At 47.6% G+C, this 18,535-nt stretch overlaps 2 protein-coding genes across 9 annotated transcripts in view; both read left to right on the top strand.

Moving 5' to 3' along the window:
• NCOA2 (nuclear receptor coactivator 2) overlaps positions 1-5,752 on the top strand; it is a 188,921-nt gene extending 183,169 nt beyond the window's left edge. For all 8 annotated transcript variants that reach the window (XM_052704875.1, XM_052704873.1, XM_052704874.1 and 5 more), the window contains one exon: positions 2,018-5,752. In XM_052704875.1, coding sequence (XP_052560835.1) covers positions 2,018-2,029 — 12 coding nt within the window. In that variant the 3' untranslated portion in view covers positions 2,030-5,752. The remainder of the gene's footprint in view (positions 1-2,017) is intronic.
• Positions 5,753-11,736: 5,984 nt separating this feature from the next.
• Positions 11,737-17,072, top strand: PRDM14 (PR/SET domain 14). Its single transcript, XM_052704925.1, is given in 6 exon segments — positions 11,737-12,191; positions 12,193-12,559; positions 12,709-12,979; positions 13,936-14,138; positions 15,322-15,423; positions 16,842-17,072. Coding segments are annotated over 6 exon segments (1,629 nt in total).
• The last annotated feature ends 1,463 nt before the right edge of the window (positions 17,073-18,535 follow it).

Here is an 18,535-nt window from a genome sequence, read left to right as displayed (position 1 = left end):
AGCTGAGTAGCCAGGAAATGCCGTGGTACTGCTGAAATCCCTGTAACCGTGGATGTCAGATCTCGGTCTTTGCTATTCTACTCTGTGTCCTTAATACTGTTTCACTTCATTTTAACATGTTATGGATAAAATTTTCAGAGCTTTTAGGACATGAAGGAATGGTACTAATATTTAAACAAGAAGCTGTTTTTCAAACTAACTAGAAAACAGAATTTTCTGTCTTTCAAGGCTCTGAGTACCCTTCATTTGAAAGGCTGAGTGTAGTTGCAACTGAAATACTAAGAATTTTTGTTTTGTGGTTATTGAAACAAATTTATTTTTATTAATTTCATGTTGTAAAAGTTTGAATTTGCCTTTATTTAGAAGTGAACATCTGGGGAATACCGTGTTAGCTTTAGGCTTTTCAGATTGCTTTTTTGTAAACCTTTAGAATTCTTTTTTTAATGTTCAAATTATATGAATCAGCATGGAAGTAATTTGCAGTAATTTTTCCCACTTTCCATATTGGCCTGGAAACAATCTGCCAATTTCCTTAATGTCCTCCTTGCTTTTGCTATATCTAAACAAGAGGGAGGGGAAAAACAATTCCAGAAATAGACTCATGCCTTCTTTGTGTTACTCCCTCCTTTATATATTTAATCATCCTACAAAATAGATTTTTGTTAGAATAGAAATATAATAATAATTTTAAAAGCATTAAAGAGCATTTTTATTCAGGTCACTGGTGTAGTTTGGTGAATTGGTATAGTTTGAAGAATTTACTGAGCATCTCTGTAGAGATACTATTTGCTAGGTACAGAAGCTCAGATGTTTCTTCCCCAGTCTGTGGGATGCTTTCCCACAGTGGCTTTCTTTGACAGTGAAGGTGTGCTTCTAGCCCTTCTGTGATTGCAAAGAAAAGGGCGGTAAAGTCTAAAGGACTGTGTGGATGGCTTCCAGAAGATAGGTAAATAGTGTTCACATGGGCTGGCAGAGAAGCTCCTGCTGCCATCCCTGAGCATTGAGCCCTGCCTCCTGCACTGTGGGAGGCTGCCCAGTGAGGAGCCACTGGGTACAAGTGGGAAACAGCCTGAGGGGAAAAAAAAAACTAGTGGTTTCCAGCTAAATTAGCTGTCTGACCTGCCTGACCCTGAAGCCACATGGGAGCAGGAATCTGCAGAGAGGCACAGGTTGCAGTCACTGGAAGGGACGATCTTGAAACAACCATGAAAACCACATCCTGAGGTTTTAAAAAAGTAATGATAAGAAGAAGAAGGTACGGGATAATTAACTCAGTTGAAACCAGCTTGTCCTCTGTTTGTGTAAGGACACTGCAATATGCATGAAGTAAAGACCATCTCTGGGGGTTGGTAGTTGAAGCTTTTTTTTTTTTTTGCTTTCTTATTCCCCTTCTTAATTATGGTTTTTGAAGGAGAAATTGAATCAGGATGGCTGTTTCTTTTGAAAATGTGCATCTGTAACACAGAGACATTTCATCGAATCACAGAATCACAAGGTTGGAAAGGACCTACAAGATCATCTAGTCCAACCATCCTCCCATTACTATTGCCACACAAGCACTAAACCACATCTTGCAGCTCCTCATCCAGAACATCCAGCCTCTTGAACACTGCCAGGGACGGCGACTCCACCACCTCCCTGGGCAGCCATTCCAGTGCCTGACCACCCTCTGAGAGAAAAGGTTCTTCCTTATGTCTAACCTAAACCTCCTCTGGTACAACTTGCGGCCATTTCTTCTGGTCCTGTTTGTTGCCTGAAAGAAGAGGCCAAACCCCTCCTCATCACAACCTCCCTTCAGGAAGTTGTAGAGTGCAATAAGGTCTCCCCCGAGTCTCCTCCAGACATTTTATAGGTACTTCAGGTATGAGACTTCTCTAAGCCCATGTTGCTGTGCATTTACAGGCAGTCTACAAGTGGCAGATGATGCCAGCTCGTTACAATATCTTCAGTAGCTGGAAGGAACAAAGAAGCCAGGAACACAAGTAAACCTCCGTTTCTCCATCTCTGTTTTTTGCAGAAATACTGCTGACCCTGAGGGCGGTGTGGTTGCTCCTTTCTCCAGCTGAGCGGGCGCCCGGCCCCACACCCTTCCCAGTTGGAGGAGCTGCACCCATTTGTCGCGCCGCAGCCACGCCGGCACCCAGTGCCGCTGGGCCCAGCCCTGCCGTCCGCGGGGCCTCGTCGCTGGGAGCAGCCTCCTCTTCGACAGTCTGAGGCTCTAGCGTACAGACATTGCTCAGTCTGTTCACTGCATTCACCTTAGTGCAACTTAGATCTCTCCTGCGAAGTAAATGTTGACAGGCAGTTTTCATAAACCATGTCAGATTGAATGTATTTAAATGTATGTATTTAAGGAAAAAAAAAAAACAACCATGCTCTTGTTCTGTTTTCGTTTAGTTCTAGACCTTGGTTTTTGGCTTTGTTTTCCCTGGCTTACTCATTCTGGTGCAAAGAATTCCGTTCTGTCTGCATACTGGTGTTTTAGACTAAGGCCTGTGTTTTGGGGCGGCGAGTGCACGAGGAGGGTCGGGACAGGACCTCTGAGGGGCCCTTCCTGCTGCCGGCACGTCGGAGAGGACGGACCGATGAAGAAAACTGCACCGAGCAATTCTGAATGGGATTAGAGTTGTGTGAGAGATGAGAACTATCCTGTGAGAGGGCTGTTGATAAGGGGCGCTTCGGTTGGGTTTTTTAGTAACACTTTTAATGCAAAGTCACGAGTCCAAAAAGAGACGTTTGCTACATTCTTATTTAATTCGATTCCCAACGATCAGCAAATCTTGATATTGCAAGTGGCTCTCCTGACCTCTGTCATCTTCCTCTTCCTTCTAACAATTAGAAAACAAGTTACCCCCTTTATTTCCTTAGGTGTGTTTCCAGCAATCTGGGCGGCAAGTTAGGGTTGCTGAGCAGCAACAGTGTTCAATGATAATGCATGTACTGATTATGGTAGTGGCAGAATTGGTGCATAATATCAAAGAGCTAAAGATACCTGCTTTAAGGCATGACTAATTCCTGGTTCCCACCCCCCTAGTCAGGGGAATAACGATTCATGTAATACCAATAGCAGATATCACTACAGACTTCACCACTATCGTGTGTTTCTGATTATTTTAAAGCAGTGTGGACTATGAGGACGTTTTGTAAGGTACATAAAATCCAGTTTATATGTAAACAAGCAATAATTTAAGTTGAAAACTTAAGTGTTTTACTTGTATAATTTTTGTGAGATATACATGTTGTGAAGTTGATTCCAAATGAGGTACTTCAGTATTAAATTAGATATCTTCTTAGCCGTGTGTGTCTCCTGGAAAAGTGTTTTGTAAAGAATCACAATGCCTTGATTAGCCCTAATTTGTAGGCTTGAGACTTCTCGTTTTCTAAACCTTGTGATTCTGCTCATAATGTCATTTATCTAACCTATATTATATGCAGCCACTGTAGGAACCGATTCTTGATTTTTGTATGTTTATATTCTTTCATAACAAATCTTAGAAAAACTAACTGTTACTAAGCAGGCCACTGTTAGGGTGTTGTTGTTTTTTCTTGCCCACTGTGGTTGGAATAATCTTTTACTAAACTGACATCAGTTTCTGAGGACTGGAAATATTGAGAAATTGATGTTTTTGACCTCTCTTTTCTTCTCCCTCACCCTTTGCCCTCAGACTTTCTAACCTGAACGCAAATTTTTGGATGTCATGTAAAATGCAATGCATTTTATAATGTCTCATCAGCTATGCCTTTTGGGAGTAAAAGATCCATTCTGTTGCCGTTTAATCAGTTCTGTTTTATTTTTCAGGTGGGATTGAAAATAGACTATAGTTATTCTATATTAAGGCTGAGGGAAATACGGTGAAGGTGGTTTGAAATAGGTTGTTTCTTCAGAAGGTGTCTATTTCCTTAATATGATTGTCAAGGAAACATTCGGTGCTGTCGGTTTCTAAGGAGGGCAGTGCCATGACTCTGGGGAAACAACGCTTTTCAGCAGTCAGTATTTGGCTCTCAAACTCAGAAATAATACTGGGTCACTGAACCGCCCTTTTGCCTGTGTTCTGATGGAAAACCAAACTAGCCATCAGCCCTGAGATCCACAGCCTCATTGTTGCACCAACATCTGCGTTAAACTTGCATTCTGTATCTGACAAAATGTTATTTGTATGAGAAATGTCTAAATTGGAATGAATCAACTTCATGCAACACAAAGTGTAGATGAGTTTTCAAATAACTGCTGTATTCATTTTCAATTCTGAACCGTAACCTCTTCAGATAGATTATTCTTTTTCACAGTGGACAAGTGGAAATTTGTCCTGTTCCATGACAGACCTGCAGAGCCCCATCATCGGTAGTGATTATGATACTCCATCATCCATTGCCATTTTGAAAGGAAGGAAGTTGTACCTATCACTTTGGCTCAGTTTGGGTTCATCGTGACTTTGTCGTCTTCTGACTAAAGAAAAAGAAAAGTGAGTGAAGGAATCTTCTGATCATATTGATCACTATAGAAACAAAAAAGCCAAATCGATTCCCTTCATTATCAGTATTTTCATCGTGTATACAGTAAATTTGTTGGAGAAAGTACTAGGATTTTGTTTAACAGAACAAGTAATCAGTGTTCTACTTACATTACTAAATGTGAAAGGCGCATAATGTGAAAAATAAGCGTATGTACATGGTCATACGGCCTGGTTAAGTGTTCATGTAATGTGGTAAGTTTAAAAAGTGAAGTGAGCTGTTTTGCTACAATGAATTAATTTGTACTCAATCTTGAAAATATTGTCCCACGCCGGCATCCCTTTGGGCCTATTAATTAAAAGCAATGTTTTTGCAGTTTATACAATACATTTTTTAATCTTTGTTGAAAAGTGGAATTCATATGGGCTTAGCAGATGAAATGGGTGGCACAGCTCCACTCGCAGAACCCAAAGATACACAATCAGTTTTGAAATGCAACTTAAGCCATTAATTGTTGGTGTGAATTTAAAAGTTTTCTAGTATTTGTATGGTAGTATGCTGCCTAAGAGCAAAAGCATTCTCTGCACAAAAGAAAATTTACTGTAGTGGCTTTGATTTTAATTAGAATTTTCTCCCTGGTGTTTCTTTGTAGACTAAAACAAAATCTTTTAAGTTTCTTACTACAGGTAAAAGCTATGTGCAAGAACCTCAAAATGCTAAAATCTAGCATAATGCCTTAGATCTGTTTTTAAGTATTGTATATTCCTACATAGCTGTCTGATGTATTATATTTGTATAGTGAATTGTGTACAATTTTGGAATAAGTGCATCATCACTTAATCTTTATGTTGTTCAATAGAGATGATGGACCCGTTTCTTCAAACATTTACTGTCATTTAATTTTTTTCCCTTTATGTCATTTGTGGGTTTTATTTGTACAGTTCATCATGAAGTTGCATCTGAGATGTGTGTATATGAAAAGATTATACAAGGGTAAAATTAAGCAATATATAAACTATGGTTCTTCAGGAGAAAGCTTACAGTGTTTCAGGTTGTGATTTATTTTCAAAGCAGAGTTAACTCTGAACATCACTTTGTTCACCTGCATTGATGTTTGTATTTCTAGTGTGAGCAGTTTATGCAAAGGTAGATATATTCAGAGAAATTTTAAATACATTTATGCAAGTTAATATTGCTTTGCCGATGCTATTTGCTTATTTGATGTTAAATAATGCTATTGTAAATAAAGAATTCTGTTGTTATTGCATCATTTAATAAATTTTAATGCCTTCGGGTTTTACATGGCTTTAGAGATTTCAACGTGTTTCTGTTGTGTCTTCATTTATTCTTGTCAGGGTGTAGGAGGCAGCACTGAAGCACTGCGGGATTGAGTAGTCTGCAGCTTTAACAAGCACAGCAGTTTCTCTCCGTTGCAGAATGTTTTATATATTCCAACCAGTAATTACTCAGAATATTTTCTTTTAATAATTCTGTTCATCACGTTCATCGAGTGGCTTAGTATGAAAACAGATCACAGTAAGTACTTCTCTATATCACGGCCCTAAACGGGCATCTTTGGTGGTGGTTTGGGCAGAGGCAGACCTCAAACGGCACACAGTAGGACTGAGCACACTCAGGGCCTGCTTCTCCTTGTTACATCACACTGTTGTTTTAAGGAAGTTGGAAATGTATGGGGAGTTTATCTGAAAAGCATAAAAGCAGCTAAAGGAATGGCTGTTCACAAGAACCATCTGCTGTCGTCTAGGAAATGAATGAGGGAGAGCAGGTATTTATGTCAAAAATGTTATAAGCTAAAATAATTGTTATTATTAAGACTTCCAAATTGTGTCATCCTTTCACCATTCCACTGAAAGGTTTCTCCATTCTACCAAAACATTTTGATAAGGACTTTCTGTAAAGGCAGTTAGGGATAGGATGAGGAGAAATGGCTTTAAACTGGAGAGGGTAGATTTAGACTAGATCTTGGGAAGAAATTATTTACTGTGAAGGCAGTGACACACTGGAACGGGTTGCCCAGTTTGGTTGTGGATGCCCCATCCCTGGAGGCATTCAAGGCCAGGCTGGATGTGGCTCTGGGCAGCCTGGTCTGGTGATTGGCGACCCTGCACATAGCAGGGGGTTGAAACTGGATGATCATTGTGGTCCTTTTCAACCCAGGCCATTCTATGATTCTATAACCAATATGGGGAGAGGCTGTGTGTCTCACTGTTGCAGAACAAACACTGCTTGGTACCACACTATGGCAAGGGAAAATGGCAGCCTGGGGAATCTGCCCTCTGTCTTGGCCTAGCAGGTCACAAAGTGTGGAAGCAGAAATGCCAAGGCCCAAGTGGGCCTCTTGACAGCCTTCAAATTATGTCCTGAAACAGTAAACGTGATGAATTAATTCTTGAGCTGGAGAAAGTAGAATACAGATAGCCCATGAACAGTTGCACAGACCTGTGCATGTGACAGTCTCATACAACTTGATTCCTGTTAGGCTTTGGCATAGCACTGCTAAGTGTTCATGAGCCGTATCTGCCTTGCAGGAACGCAGCTCCCACCAGCAGAGGCTGTCGCTGCTGCTCTGTGCTGTGCCCTCCAGCTATAGCAACAAACTGCCCTGACCTGATCTAAATCACAGTTCTGTCATTGCTGCAGCAGCATCTGCTGCTGTGCCTGGTAAGAGCACAGGCTGCTCCCTGTCAAAACCCATCGGTTCTGTTCGGAAAGGTATGGGACCACTTGAAGTCCGTACTGGGACTGTGGCCAAGGGTTTTGCACGCATTGCTGAATCCCAACTTCTGATAAAGGGCTGTCCACAGCCCAGCTGCTTGGTAAAAGAGAAAAGAGTGACGACAGTTGCATGCATTCTTAGGGGAAAGGTAGGTCAGGGAAGGTCCACATGAATGAACCTGGATGGATGGCAGCCCTTGAGAGCCGGACTTTAAGATAAGCTGCCGCTTAGAGAAACCCTCTCGTGATAGTCCTCAACTGCTCACTGCAAACGGCAGTGTTGGTGTGAGATCTGTGTGCCCGACACCACATTCCTTGTCTCATTCCAGTGTGAGCCTCCTTTGGCACCTGACAGTGCTAACAACCACACGCTTGGCCACATGGTGGGCTCAGGCTGGATTTGTGACCCAGCAGACCCCTTGTGTGTGTTGTCTCCTTCCCTTTGGTCTCTGGTTATGGAAAGTCATCTTGAAAACGGAAAAAAAAAACCATGGTTAATTACTTTGAGGGGATAAAGTTTGATCCTGTCTCTCTGTCACACGTACCTCAGGTACCCCTCACTGAAAATCCCAGCAATACAGACTCCCTCGGACTTGTCTTTGCTGCACCCAAATGAATGAAAGCTGAAACCAGGCGATAAAAGGGAGCTCTTCTACCCCCAAAGAGAACGGCACAGTATTATCCATACATGCCATGCTGCCCCAGTGCCTACAGCTACTGACATAAATGGAACTTTGGAGCAGAAGAATGATGACTCAAAACAGTTCCTCAAAAAGGTAGCTTTGATCCTGATGAACTAATGCACCTAAAGAACACCTTCCAGTCCAGGGGACCTAAGGTATCCCAGTTTCAGTGAGATGCATGTTTTCCATAGAACAAAGCCTCCAAAAGAACAGAACCCCAAGCCAGAAGTCTGAGAGAGCTGCAAAAAGGAATGGAAAGATCAAGTAAAGCATCCTGAAGGCACTGGGCCACAGCTGAAACAGAATGCAGTTTGCATTTTGCCTGAAATCTTGCAAGTGTACACTGCAATACAAGTGAAATGTGGAGTGCTGTGTTTCGTGCATCCCTCAGCAGGGGCAGAGGCAGCTGGGCAGGAGGCTCCTGGGCCACAGCTGCTAGAGGTAAATACTCCCAAGAACCTTCAGCAGTTTTGTAGCCAGCAGGAGCCCATTGAGGTCTGAGTATTCCTAAAGTTATGCGTACACAATCATGGGATGGGGCACAGATGCTTTCTTAATGCAATTTGTAACCAAGCTTGTAGAGTGCTGTGTGGGTACCCAAACGGACCTGTGCTGGGCAATGTTCAGACTGATGTGAACAACTGGATTGGGGAAGAAAGAGAAAAGGGGGAAAAACTGCTTACAGAATATTAGGAGGTGTAGGAGTGTGAAGGTGCGAGCCTAGTGCCACAAACTGTAACTGCAGGATGGAAAGAAGTTCACTAGAATGCATACCGTGCCTCATGTAAGTAGCAGATCAGATCCAGCTATTGCACAAATACTACATCACTGAAATGCTGCTATATCTGATGATACAGTAGTGACAGAGAAGGAATATCAACGTACCTTATTTCCTTTCTAGCTTATGGTCCGCATGCATTTAGGATTTATATAATTTATTCCCATTTTCAATTAAATAATTTTATTCTTTGATGATGAGGGAGGGGTTGGTTTGTTTGTTTTTAGAAATGAAGCTTGCAAGTAAATCACTGTTCTATTTCCTGTTCCTGTCCTGTTGTTATGACACCTTTTCAACACAATCACTCAGGACAGCAGGAGCTGACAGAAAAGCTGCATGCTCTGAGCTGTGCAGATGCTGTCATGTTTGAGAGCACGCCTGTCATTTTAGTTGGATTTGCAGGGCAGGTACAGGCACATCTTTGTAAATATGCATATGCAGATACAGCAACAGTTGTGGAGAGACTCTAAGAGAAGTTAATCCCCCAATCTGATATCTCTTGGTACCAGAGAGGGAGAGAGAAACTCACTTTACTGGAAAAGTGATGCAGAAAATTTCCACAAATAAGGCAGAATTCTCTGCATCTACCATTCCCAGCCCAGTGGGGCTATAGAGAAGGAAAGCTCCAGTTTGGAAACAAAATTTGCAAAGATTTGGACCCAAACTGGTCTAAAATATCCAAGTGTGTTACCTCTTGCATTAATGCATAACAGGGTTACCCTAGCCAGATAGCATTGCCTGCCACATCATGAAATCTTCATGGGTAGGCCCACACTAGTGGAGCACACAGAATCTTTATCTCCTGTGCAGGCATTTTGCCACTGGCAGATGATGCTCTTCTAAAATACTATTAAGCAGAAAAGTGTAAGGACTTTCTACATAGAGCTGAAAGGAGCCTGATCTGAACCCACCACTGAAAACCCACTCCTTGAAACCAAGGGACAGGTCTGTGTATGGGAAAACCCAAGAGCAATGCTGAATTGATGAATGAAAGACATTAGGAAAAATTTCTTCTCAGAAAGAATAGTGATGCATTGGCACAGGCTGCCCAGGGATGTGGTGGAGGCACCATCCATGGAGGTGTTCGAGAAGCATGGAGATGTGGAACTGAGGGATGTGGTTAGTGGGCAGGGTGGGGATGGGCTGACAGTTGGGCTTGGTGACTTTAGAGGTCTTTTCCAGCCTTAATAATTCCATGATTATTTTCTTCTTAACTCAGGTGGTTGTCTGTGTTACAGTAAAATTGCTTCTGTTGTGTAAAATTATGTTGTAGGAAATTAGAAACTGGAACTGAAAGGATAAAGCTCAGAGGGGTAAAGCGAATGCCCTCAGTATTAGAACAGGAGCAACAGTTAGTGAGTCCAGGAGGTGTGCTGTGATAAATAATCGCTGCTCTGTTGCTAAAGCCAATAAGGAGTTACTGACCCACATAAAAAACATCATCAGCTGAAGCACGAAGAGCAAGCATGGATGAGGGCTAGCATGGCCCAAAGCTGTGACCTGTTCTCAGCTCCATTCTTTGGGCCACATCCTTGGGTTACAAATGAATGGTGAGACAGAAAGGGCTCAGGTGGGAGGGAACATGTGAGGTGGGAATGCTGAGCAGGCACTGTGGTACAGTCCTGCTCCATGTCCCAAAGCTGTCTCCTCTTCAGTCTCTAAGCAGGGCAGGCAGATGCCCACTCTGCTGCTTTCTAAGCCATAATACCATTCATCCTATAGGGGATTGTGAGTCACTGGAGATTAACTGCAAAGTGGTCACAACAGTGATATGTGACCTTTTCCTTTCATGGCAGCATTTCATTTCTAAGGAGAAAGCAAACTTCTTTCTGCAATCAGCACTCAAAGGCTCCCGCTAAACATGGCACTGCTTTTATACTATTAATGCTGCCAATCCAAAGCCACTTTGTAAAGCAGTACAGCATCACTTCAGCCCTACAGATAGAGTCCGAAACGAGAGAGAAAAGGGAAAATGATGAAAAGCCAAAAAATCCATACAGGCATAAAGACTGAGAGACTGCCTTGAGAAAGCATTAGAGGGCTGCATGCCTGCCTCCTCCCTAAGCTTGCTGCACATATTGGTTGTCCCTGGTGTGTTGACTGCTTCTGCCTTGCAAATAGAAATCAGGACAGACAATGTGGCAGTAGGTAGGGGAATTAGTCCCACATGTGTCACAGCTCAGACTCGGGGTCTCAGGAGCTGCCTGGCACCGTTCTGGCTCTCCTCAATGTGCAAGCACTCAGCTCTCACAACCAGACTGAAAGGCTAAGAGGAGGCTCCAACCCAAAGCTTTGGGCAGGTGGGAACTGCAGTGTCAGCATGAAATCAAGGCTCGGAGGATGGCTTCACCTCCAGCCAAGCGCAGTCAGCGGCAGGTTGGAGCCAAAGTCTCTCTGTCAGTAGCTGCTCCAGGTGACTTCTGGTGAGTCCCTGCTGTGAGAGGAAGGCAGCACTTCACACAGGACTGCATAGTCTGCATAGAGTACTGAAAATTCGTTTTTTATTGCATGCTGTCACCTCTCACTTGTCTTCTCCTGGTTGCACCTGGGACAGAGCCGTAATGCCTGGTATGACGCCGCGTTCTGAGTCCTGGAGAAGAACGATGTTGCTAATGCAGCGATGCTTCAGTTGTCGCTAAGCAGTGCTGCGCGGAGCTGAGGACTCGCCCGGCCTGGGAGCAGCAGGAGCCCGCTGCAAGCCCGGCACCCAGCGCACTGCCGGCTGTCTGTGGCTGTTTGGAAAAGGATTTTTGCGTTCTCACAGCCAAAAGCCGTTTCGCAGGGCCCGGGCGCACCGCTCGAGCGTGCCCGGCAGCGGGACAGAATCGGGGGCGGCTCCGGCAAAGCGGAGAGCCCCCTCACAACCACTGGCGGCCCCGCCCCGGGGTAGGGGCTCCCGTCGGGGCAGCCTCCCCCCACTCGCCCGCCCCCGGGGCCACGCGACCCCCGGGCGGGCCGCCCCCTGCCTGGGCCCATATAGCCACGGGAGGCCGGCGGCCCGCTCGCCCCGACGGCACCGGGCGAGGAGGGCGGCTCAGCGACTCCTCGCCTTCCCCTCGGATCCCGCTCTACCTGCTGCACCTCGACATGGCGCTGGCCCTGGCCGGCGAGCCGGGCCCCGCCGCGGACGCCACGGACGCGCTCGGGCTGAGCCCCGCCGGACTCGCCGCCTACTACCCGCCCTTCCTGCCCCCGGCGCAGTATTTGGAGGCGCCCCCCGACTTCTTCCAGCCTCTGGGCCGCCTGCTGCCACCCTCCCCGCCGCTGCCCCCCTTCGGCATCCCCGCGTTCCTCGGCCTCCCGCCGCCCCATACGGCCCCGCCGCCCCCCGCCCAGGCTCCGGCGGACACCCCGCAGCGGACGGCCCGGCCCGGGGGGGGCTGCGAGACGGCGGGGCAGAGCCGCAGGTTTCACTTCAGCGAGCAGGAGCTGAACGCGGTGCTGTACGGGGCGCTGCGCAGCCCCCAGCTGCCCGGCGGGCTGCACGCCATCTCGGGGCTCCGCGTGCCCCCCGTCAGCCCGGGTAAGGGGACGGAGAATCCGGAGGGGGGTGCGGGGGCTCGGGGGCCGCCCCCACGGTCCCTCAGAGCCGCTGACGAGGGTCCCTCTCCGCAGGTGCCGCTCGCTCCCCCCCGGCTCCGCCGCCCGACGGGGACGCGCTGCAGCTGCCCGAAGGTATGGGCAGGGACACCGCCCGCGCCCGCGCCCCGTTCCCTGTCTCCGGCCGCGCTCAGCCCGCGCTGTCCCCGCAGGGCTGGCCGTGCTGCGCGTGGCCTACGGGGACGTTTGGCACCTGGGGGTGTTCTGCACCGCCCCCATCCCCAAAGGAGTTCGCTTCGGCCCGTTCCAAGGCAAAGTGGTCAACACCACCGAGATCAAGACTTACGACGACAACTCGCTGATGTGGGAGGTAGCCGCGGCGGGGGGGGGGGAGCCGGGGAGATGTTGGCGGAGGGGCTTCCTGCGGGCAGTACGTTTTGGCCGTGGGGGAACTGCGAGGGGACCTCTGCCCGGCCCCGATCCGATCTCGGCTCTGATCCTCTTCTCTCTGCCCTTCAGGTCTTCGAGTACGGACAACTGAGCCACTTCATTGACGGGAAGGGCACGGCCGGCAACTGGATGTCTCTGGTGAACTGCGCCCGCTTCCCCGAGGAGCAGAACCTGACGGCGCTGCAGTGCCAGGGGCAGATCTTTTACGAGAGCTGCCGGGAGATCGCGCCCAAGGAGGAGCTGCTGGTGTGGTACGGGGACTGCTACGTGCAGTTCCTGGGCATCCCCATCTGCCTGAAGGGCATGCCGGAGGCGGGACGGCCCCCGCAGCACCCCGAAGGTGAGAACGTGGCAGCACATCGGGGGTCCCCCGGATCGCGCTCGGAAGCGAAGGGACTCAGCCAGCTCCCTTCGTAATGCGTGTCGGATGGCAGCGAGGGTGCCCCGGGCCGGGCTGCTCTGGGGCGGCCATCCCGGTGCCGCTCCCCCTCTGCCACTCCGGATTGCGTAGAGGTGCTAATGTAAAGCATCCCCCGTTTCCCCTGTTGTTGCCGAGCTGTTGGTGTGGGGGACTTTTTGCGGCGTTCCTTGTTGGTGTTTGGTTTAATCCTACCGCAGCGGTGTCAACTGCGCTTATTCGGGGAGAAATGCAGTGGAGAAGGGAGACGCCGCTGTCAGCCGAAGCTGGGTCTGAAGTCAGGGTTGTGTGAAGACAAAAGCCGGAGAGGGGTGGGGGTGCGCTGACGGCGAGAGAGGGGAACCCCGGACGATGGGACTCTGGGATTGCGTCCCAGCTTTGTGGGGCGGCCGGTGGTTCGTTTCGGGGCTGGAGGGAATGTCACTTACCTGCCTTCGATTAGAGGCAGAGGGAAATGTTGTTAACGTTCGAAACGTTTCCTGTATTGTTCCTAAGTTCAGTGGTTAAGAACAATTTAAAACTCCAAAGGAAACCAAATAAACCCGCGTTTGTTTGATAGTGTTTTGAAAACGACAGAAAAGCTACGTGGATCGATGGTCCTTTTTGGGGGAACGGGAAGCGAAGGGCTGCGGCGGTGCCGCCGTCAGGCAGCGTCCCGGGGTCGGCCGGCCGTGCCTTAGGAAGCGCCCCATCCGCTGCCCGCGGACACGGGCGGAGCGGTGCGGAGCTGCCTCCCCTCCCCCGGCACAAAGGGAACCGGGGGGCTGCGGGAGCTGAGAGGTTTGGTTTGGTTCGGTTTGGTTGATGATAACGCCGGAATCCGTTTGTAACATTCTTACCCTCCCTGGGACTGACGGGCACCGCGCTTTGCCGTGCAGGCGCCGGGGAGAGCTTCAAGTGCGAGCGCTGCGGGAAGGTGTTCGCCTACCGCTACTACCGCGACAAGCACCTCAAGTACACGCGCTGCGTGGACCAGGGCGACAGGAAATTCCCCTGCCACCTCTGCAGCCGCTCCTTCGAGAAGAGGGACCGGCTGCGCATCCACGTGCTGCACGTCCACGAGAAGCACAGACCCCACAAGGTGAGATGTCCCCGCCGTTACCTCGGGGTCTTCGGGGAGGTGCTTTGTCCCACCACCCCACCACCCACCCCCCGATCGCTCCCAGTGCTGCCTGTCCCCGGCCGAGGCTGTCGCACCCGACGTGAGCCGCTGCCTCGGCAACGCCTGGCAGTGAAACGGGGTTGGGAAGGGCTGGGGGGCTTCCAGTGTGGCACGGCTATTGCTTCGGTCCCCAGCACCCTCCTTTGTTCCTATGGGTCATCTCCAGACAACGTCCGTTTTCCTGGAATAGATCCAATTAAATCAATGATATCATATTCGAAGGTTTTAAGGGTTTAGTAAGAGATTTAAAAGAAAATTGTATTAAATTTGAGGTCTAATAGGATTCTACTAATTATGCAGATCGAAATCATAGTTATTTCTTCCTGTTTTTCTTCTTTCTCCATCCCTCTTTTTATCCTTTCCTTTTTTCCTTTTTTTTCCTTAACCTTTTTTTTCCCTTTTTTCCTCTCTTTTTCCTTTCCTTTTTTCAACACATAGGGAAGAAATACATGAGAACAGCAGTGGCAGTAAACTTGTTCTGAATGGATATTGCAATTAAATGAGAAACAAATAGACTTGAAAAGCAAGGAAGGGAAATTATATCAGTAAAAAATGACCTTCCATAGGATAGTTTATTTTGGACTGGAGAATGATGATTTATTCCAAAATAACAGCGGGATAAGGAAATGATCTGTGGGCTCCTGCACATTCCCTCAGGATTTGTGCGAGTGTCCCCACGGACTCCTTGACTTCAGCACCTCAGCACTGGGTGTCACCGCCTGCAGTGATACAGCAGAAAGGCAGTGGCTGTGCCCTGGGGGCTGTCACACCATCTCCCAGCAAAGTGCTCCTTAAGAGGGATTCCCTTAAATAGAGGAATAAATAAAGGATGTAACTGTCTTAATAACTTGGGGGGGGGGGGAATCAGATTTAATTACTAGTTATCAGTATCTTCTGCTAATGTTCCAGAGACAGGTTTTACTAGGGCTATTTTAACCGTACAAACAAAAAGAGCTTGCAATTTTGCATGATTTGTCTGTCTTTAAAAAAAATTATTCTGACTATATTTCAAGTTGTTCCTAGTTAATTTAACCCCATGTAGAACAGCTCTTTCCAGCCGTGCTGTTCTGTGCTTCCTGTAACTCCTGTGTTCCTTCTGCAGTGCTCAGTGTGTGGGAAGAGCTTCTCACAGTCCTCCAGCCTGAACAAACACATGCGGGTTCATTCCGGGGAGCGCCCCTACAAATGCGTCTACTGCAATAAGGTGGGCAGCTCCTATGTTCCAGTGCCTCACAGCACCATGTGCTGCCCTTCCCCTTTTTCTATCCAGGAAACAGATGCCTTCTCTTTAAGTTGGTATCCAGATACACTGAGTGCGTACGGTCTGGGTACAGCTGGGAGATGCAGTGGGAGAAAGGGTTTGAAGAGGTTGGAAGTGAGAGGGTTGGATCAGGCGTGAGGAAATAGCAGCAGGTTGCACCAGGGAGGGGTTAAGCTGGATATTGGGATGGTCTTTAAAACGAAAAAAGTGGAGAGGTACTGGAACAGGCTGCCCCATCCCTGGAGGTAGATAGAAGACAATGTGATGCTTCGGGATGTGGTACAGTAGATGGGCTTTGCTTTAATAGCACCAGGTGGGTGGTTGGAGCTGGTGATCTTAAGGGTCTTTTCCAACTTAAATGATTCCATGCAAGTCCCAACTCTGAAATCATGTTTATACAAACATCTGGAACTGAAGAAGCAGGGTCAGCTCCTAGCTCTTGCTTTCCATTGGGGCAGAATTTGGACTAATTCCCTGCTCAGCAATCTGCTGCAGGGACAACGTATAGGAATGCTTCACAGTATTTCAGATGCCATCCTAATCATTCAGCGAATTAACACATTTCCCTTTTCATCAGATTGGTAATGTTTGGTCTTACCAAACTAATGTTTGGTCACACTACACTACTCGTGTAGTGTGATGGACAGATGTAGTTCAAGAGCTGAACCTCCATGATAACGATGGTGTGCTTGCTTACTTTTAGTAACAGGGCAGTCTATGTAACAGGCACTATAGAGGCTCTGTGGGTGCGAGCTTTGCCTGCTCACACCCATGTACAGGATTTTTGCTTCCAGCATGGCATTTTCCTCAGCTTTCTGATAGTGACATGGTTAGCAGCAACTATTTTGTGTAGTCTGCAAATAGTAAAGGACCCATGAGCGCCTTGGCTGGGGAAAAATTAAGGAAACAGTTGGCTGTTTGGCAATCTGTTTGCTTATGGCTTAGTGAGAGGGTTTTCTCCTAAAATGTAAGGTTGTTATGAGGGGATAAAGTCATGCTAGGGGAAAGATGGGCTAGGAGGTACCGAAGGAAGAGCAGAACGTGACAGAAGGAAAAAGAAAAGCCCTTCAAGTAGATGCTAGCCCAGCATGAGCAAATTCTGGCAGCTGAATTCCAAGCCAGCATTCATCAGCATGAAAGAGTAACTTTGAAAGTAAAGTCTGCAAAGAAAACCTGCATTACGTTTCCCCTATACAAAGCTAATTAGGGTAGTATTGACTTGACTTCTCATCCTTTGTCACATCGGAGATATTTACTGGTGTCTGCAATCAGAAATCTTTCTGAGCTTCCACAGCCACAAAGCGGAGCCCGCTAACCCCTCTCCCTGCTCTCCCCCCACCCTTCCTCCTGTGGCCTCCCAGGCGTTTACAGCCTCCAGCATCCTGCGCACGCACATCCGCCAGCACTCGGGAGAGAAGCCCTTCAAGTGCAAGCACTGCGGCAAAGCCTTCGCCTCGCACGCGGCACACGACAGCCACATGCGGCGCACGCACAGCAAGGACAAGGGCAGCACCTGTGCGGTGTGCGGCCAGCACTTCCCAGAGCTGGAGGACTACCGCTTCCACATGAACGTCCACGCTGCTGCTCATTAGCCAGGAGTACCTTCCTGGACCAGCTCCGTGGGTTGCATCGGTGTACGTGTGTGTATGTTGCTTGTGTGCGTGCCACAGGAGGCACTGACTCTCATGGTGTGGGTCACAAGAGTGCACTCTCCAATTCCTTTCTGCATGCAGACGGCTGGTTCATAGCACGCTGACTCAGCGCTGGGGTGAGATCTGACATGCACCGCCCTTCCTTCCCTTCCTCTCTGTGTTCCCTCACTTTCAGGAGTATCCCTTCCCCAAAAGCCTCTTGCGCGTGTGAGTATCACTGTGATTGACATTACCAGACCTCTAATTCACTGCAGCTGTGGGCTGCCTGGTGCTGTCCATGCCAAAGCTTATTTGAGAGGTGTTCTTAGCAAGTATGTATACCTAAGGCAGTTTAACCTGTTTGTTTTATTTAGGCACATGACAAGGTGTGGGTTCTCTCCTTCTAGTGTGCAAGTCTTTTAATGAATCCCTATTTGATAGAGAACGCTGCTGGAGCAGCATAAGAGTATTTAATTGTGGCTTCAGGGCCAGCTGAGCTGACCAGGAGAGCTCTGGGGGCAGTGACACCAACTTTTCCTTAGCCCAGGAGAGAAGGGTGGGGTGTATAAATGGCTGCAGGTGTGTGAAATGGCTCCAGCAGTGCTGTGGGGTGGTGGCTCTACCTTCTCTTTCTCTACTGAAGACCAAGCTTGAAGTGGCTCTGGAACACTGACAGCTCTCCCAGGTGAGCCATGGGCATTCTAGCATTCTGTAGCAGTTTTGCACTGTGCTCAGCACAGGCCAGGGGTAGGCATGATTCTACCCGCCCCTGAGGTTCCTCTATATTGAGGCATGAAGGTATTTAATCAATTCTTGTACCTCACTTAAGAAAAGGGAGAAAGCCATTTTCCCATCTTTGCTTTAAGATGAGAGGTGTATGACAGAAGTCTTGAGACTTCTCTCTCCACAAATCTCTCTGCATGCAAAATTCCCTCCGCAAGCCATGGGAATGCCTTTACTTTGAAGGAGGCTAGAGTTTTTGCCCTGTGTTTCTCACTGACAATCCAAGTAAGTTCAGATTGATGTGTGGGCTTACTGTTGATTTCTTTTCTTTTTAGCAAAAGAAAGCTATGTATTACCTCATAAAAATGCCTTTTGTTTTCTACAGAAAAAGCTACTTATTTAGCTATGAGTGAAGAACTTGTTTGCTGAAAACTGGGTTTGCTTTTTTTGTGCTCTGACTTGAGAGCAACCTCATGCATCCTGTCTTTCAATACCTAGAAACCATCCCAGATGAAGCTTTCTCAGTGTATGTTATTCAATGACTAAAATACTTTCAGCATAAAATCCTTAGTGATACTTTTGCAACATATTCCCCAAATCAGTAACTGTGGCATTCCCTGGCAATGTGAAATCTCAGCTCATGTGGAGAGCCGTACTGATGGACCGCTGTGCATGGGGAGTGCAAAGCCCTCCATCTGTCA

The sequence above is a fragment of the Tympanuchus pallidicinctus genome, unplaced genomic scaffold, assembly GCF_026119805.1.
Source record: "Tympanuchus pallidicinctus isolate F22 unplaced genomic scaffold, pur_lepc_1.0 scaffold5, whole genome shotgun sequence".
NCBI classification, from domain to species: Eukaryota; Metazoa; Chordata; class Aves; order Galliformes; family Phasianidae; genus Tympanuchus; species Tympanuchus pallidicinctus.
The sequence above is the reverse complement of the archived record's forward strand: the minus strand, read 5'-3'. Positions and strand labels throughout refer to the sequence as shown.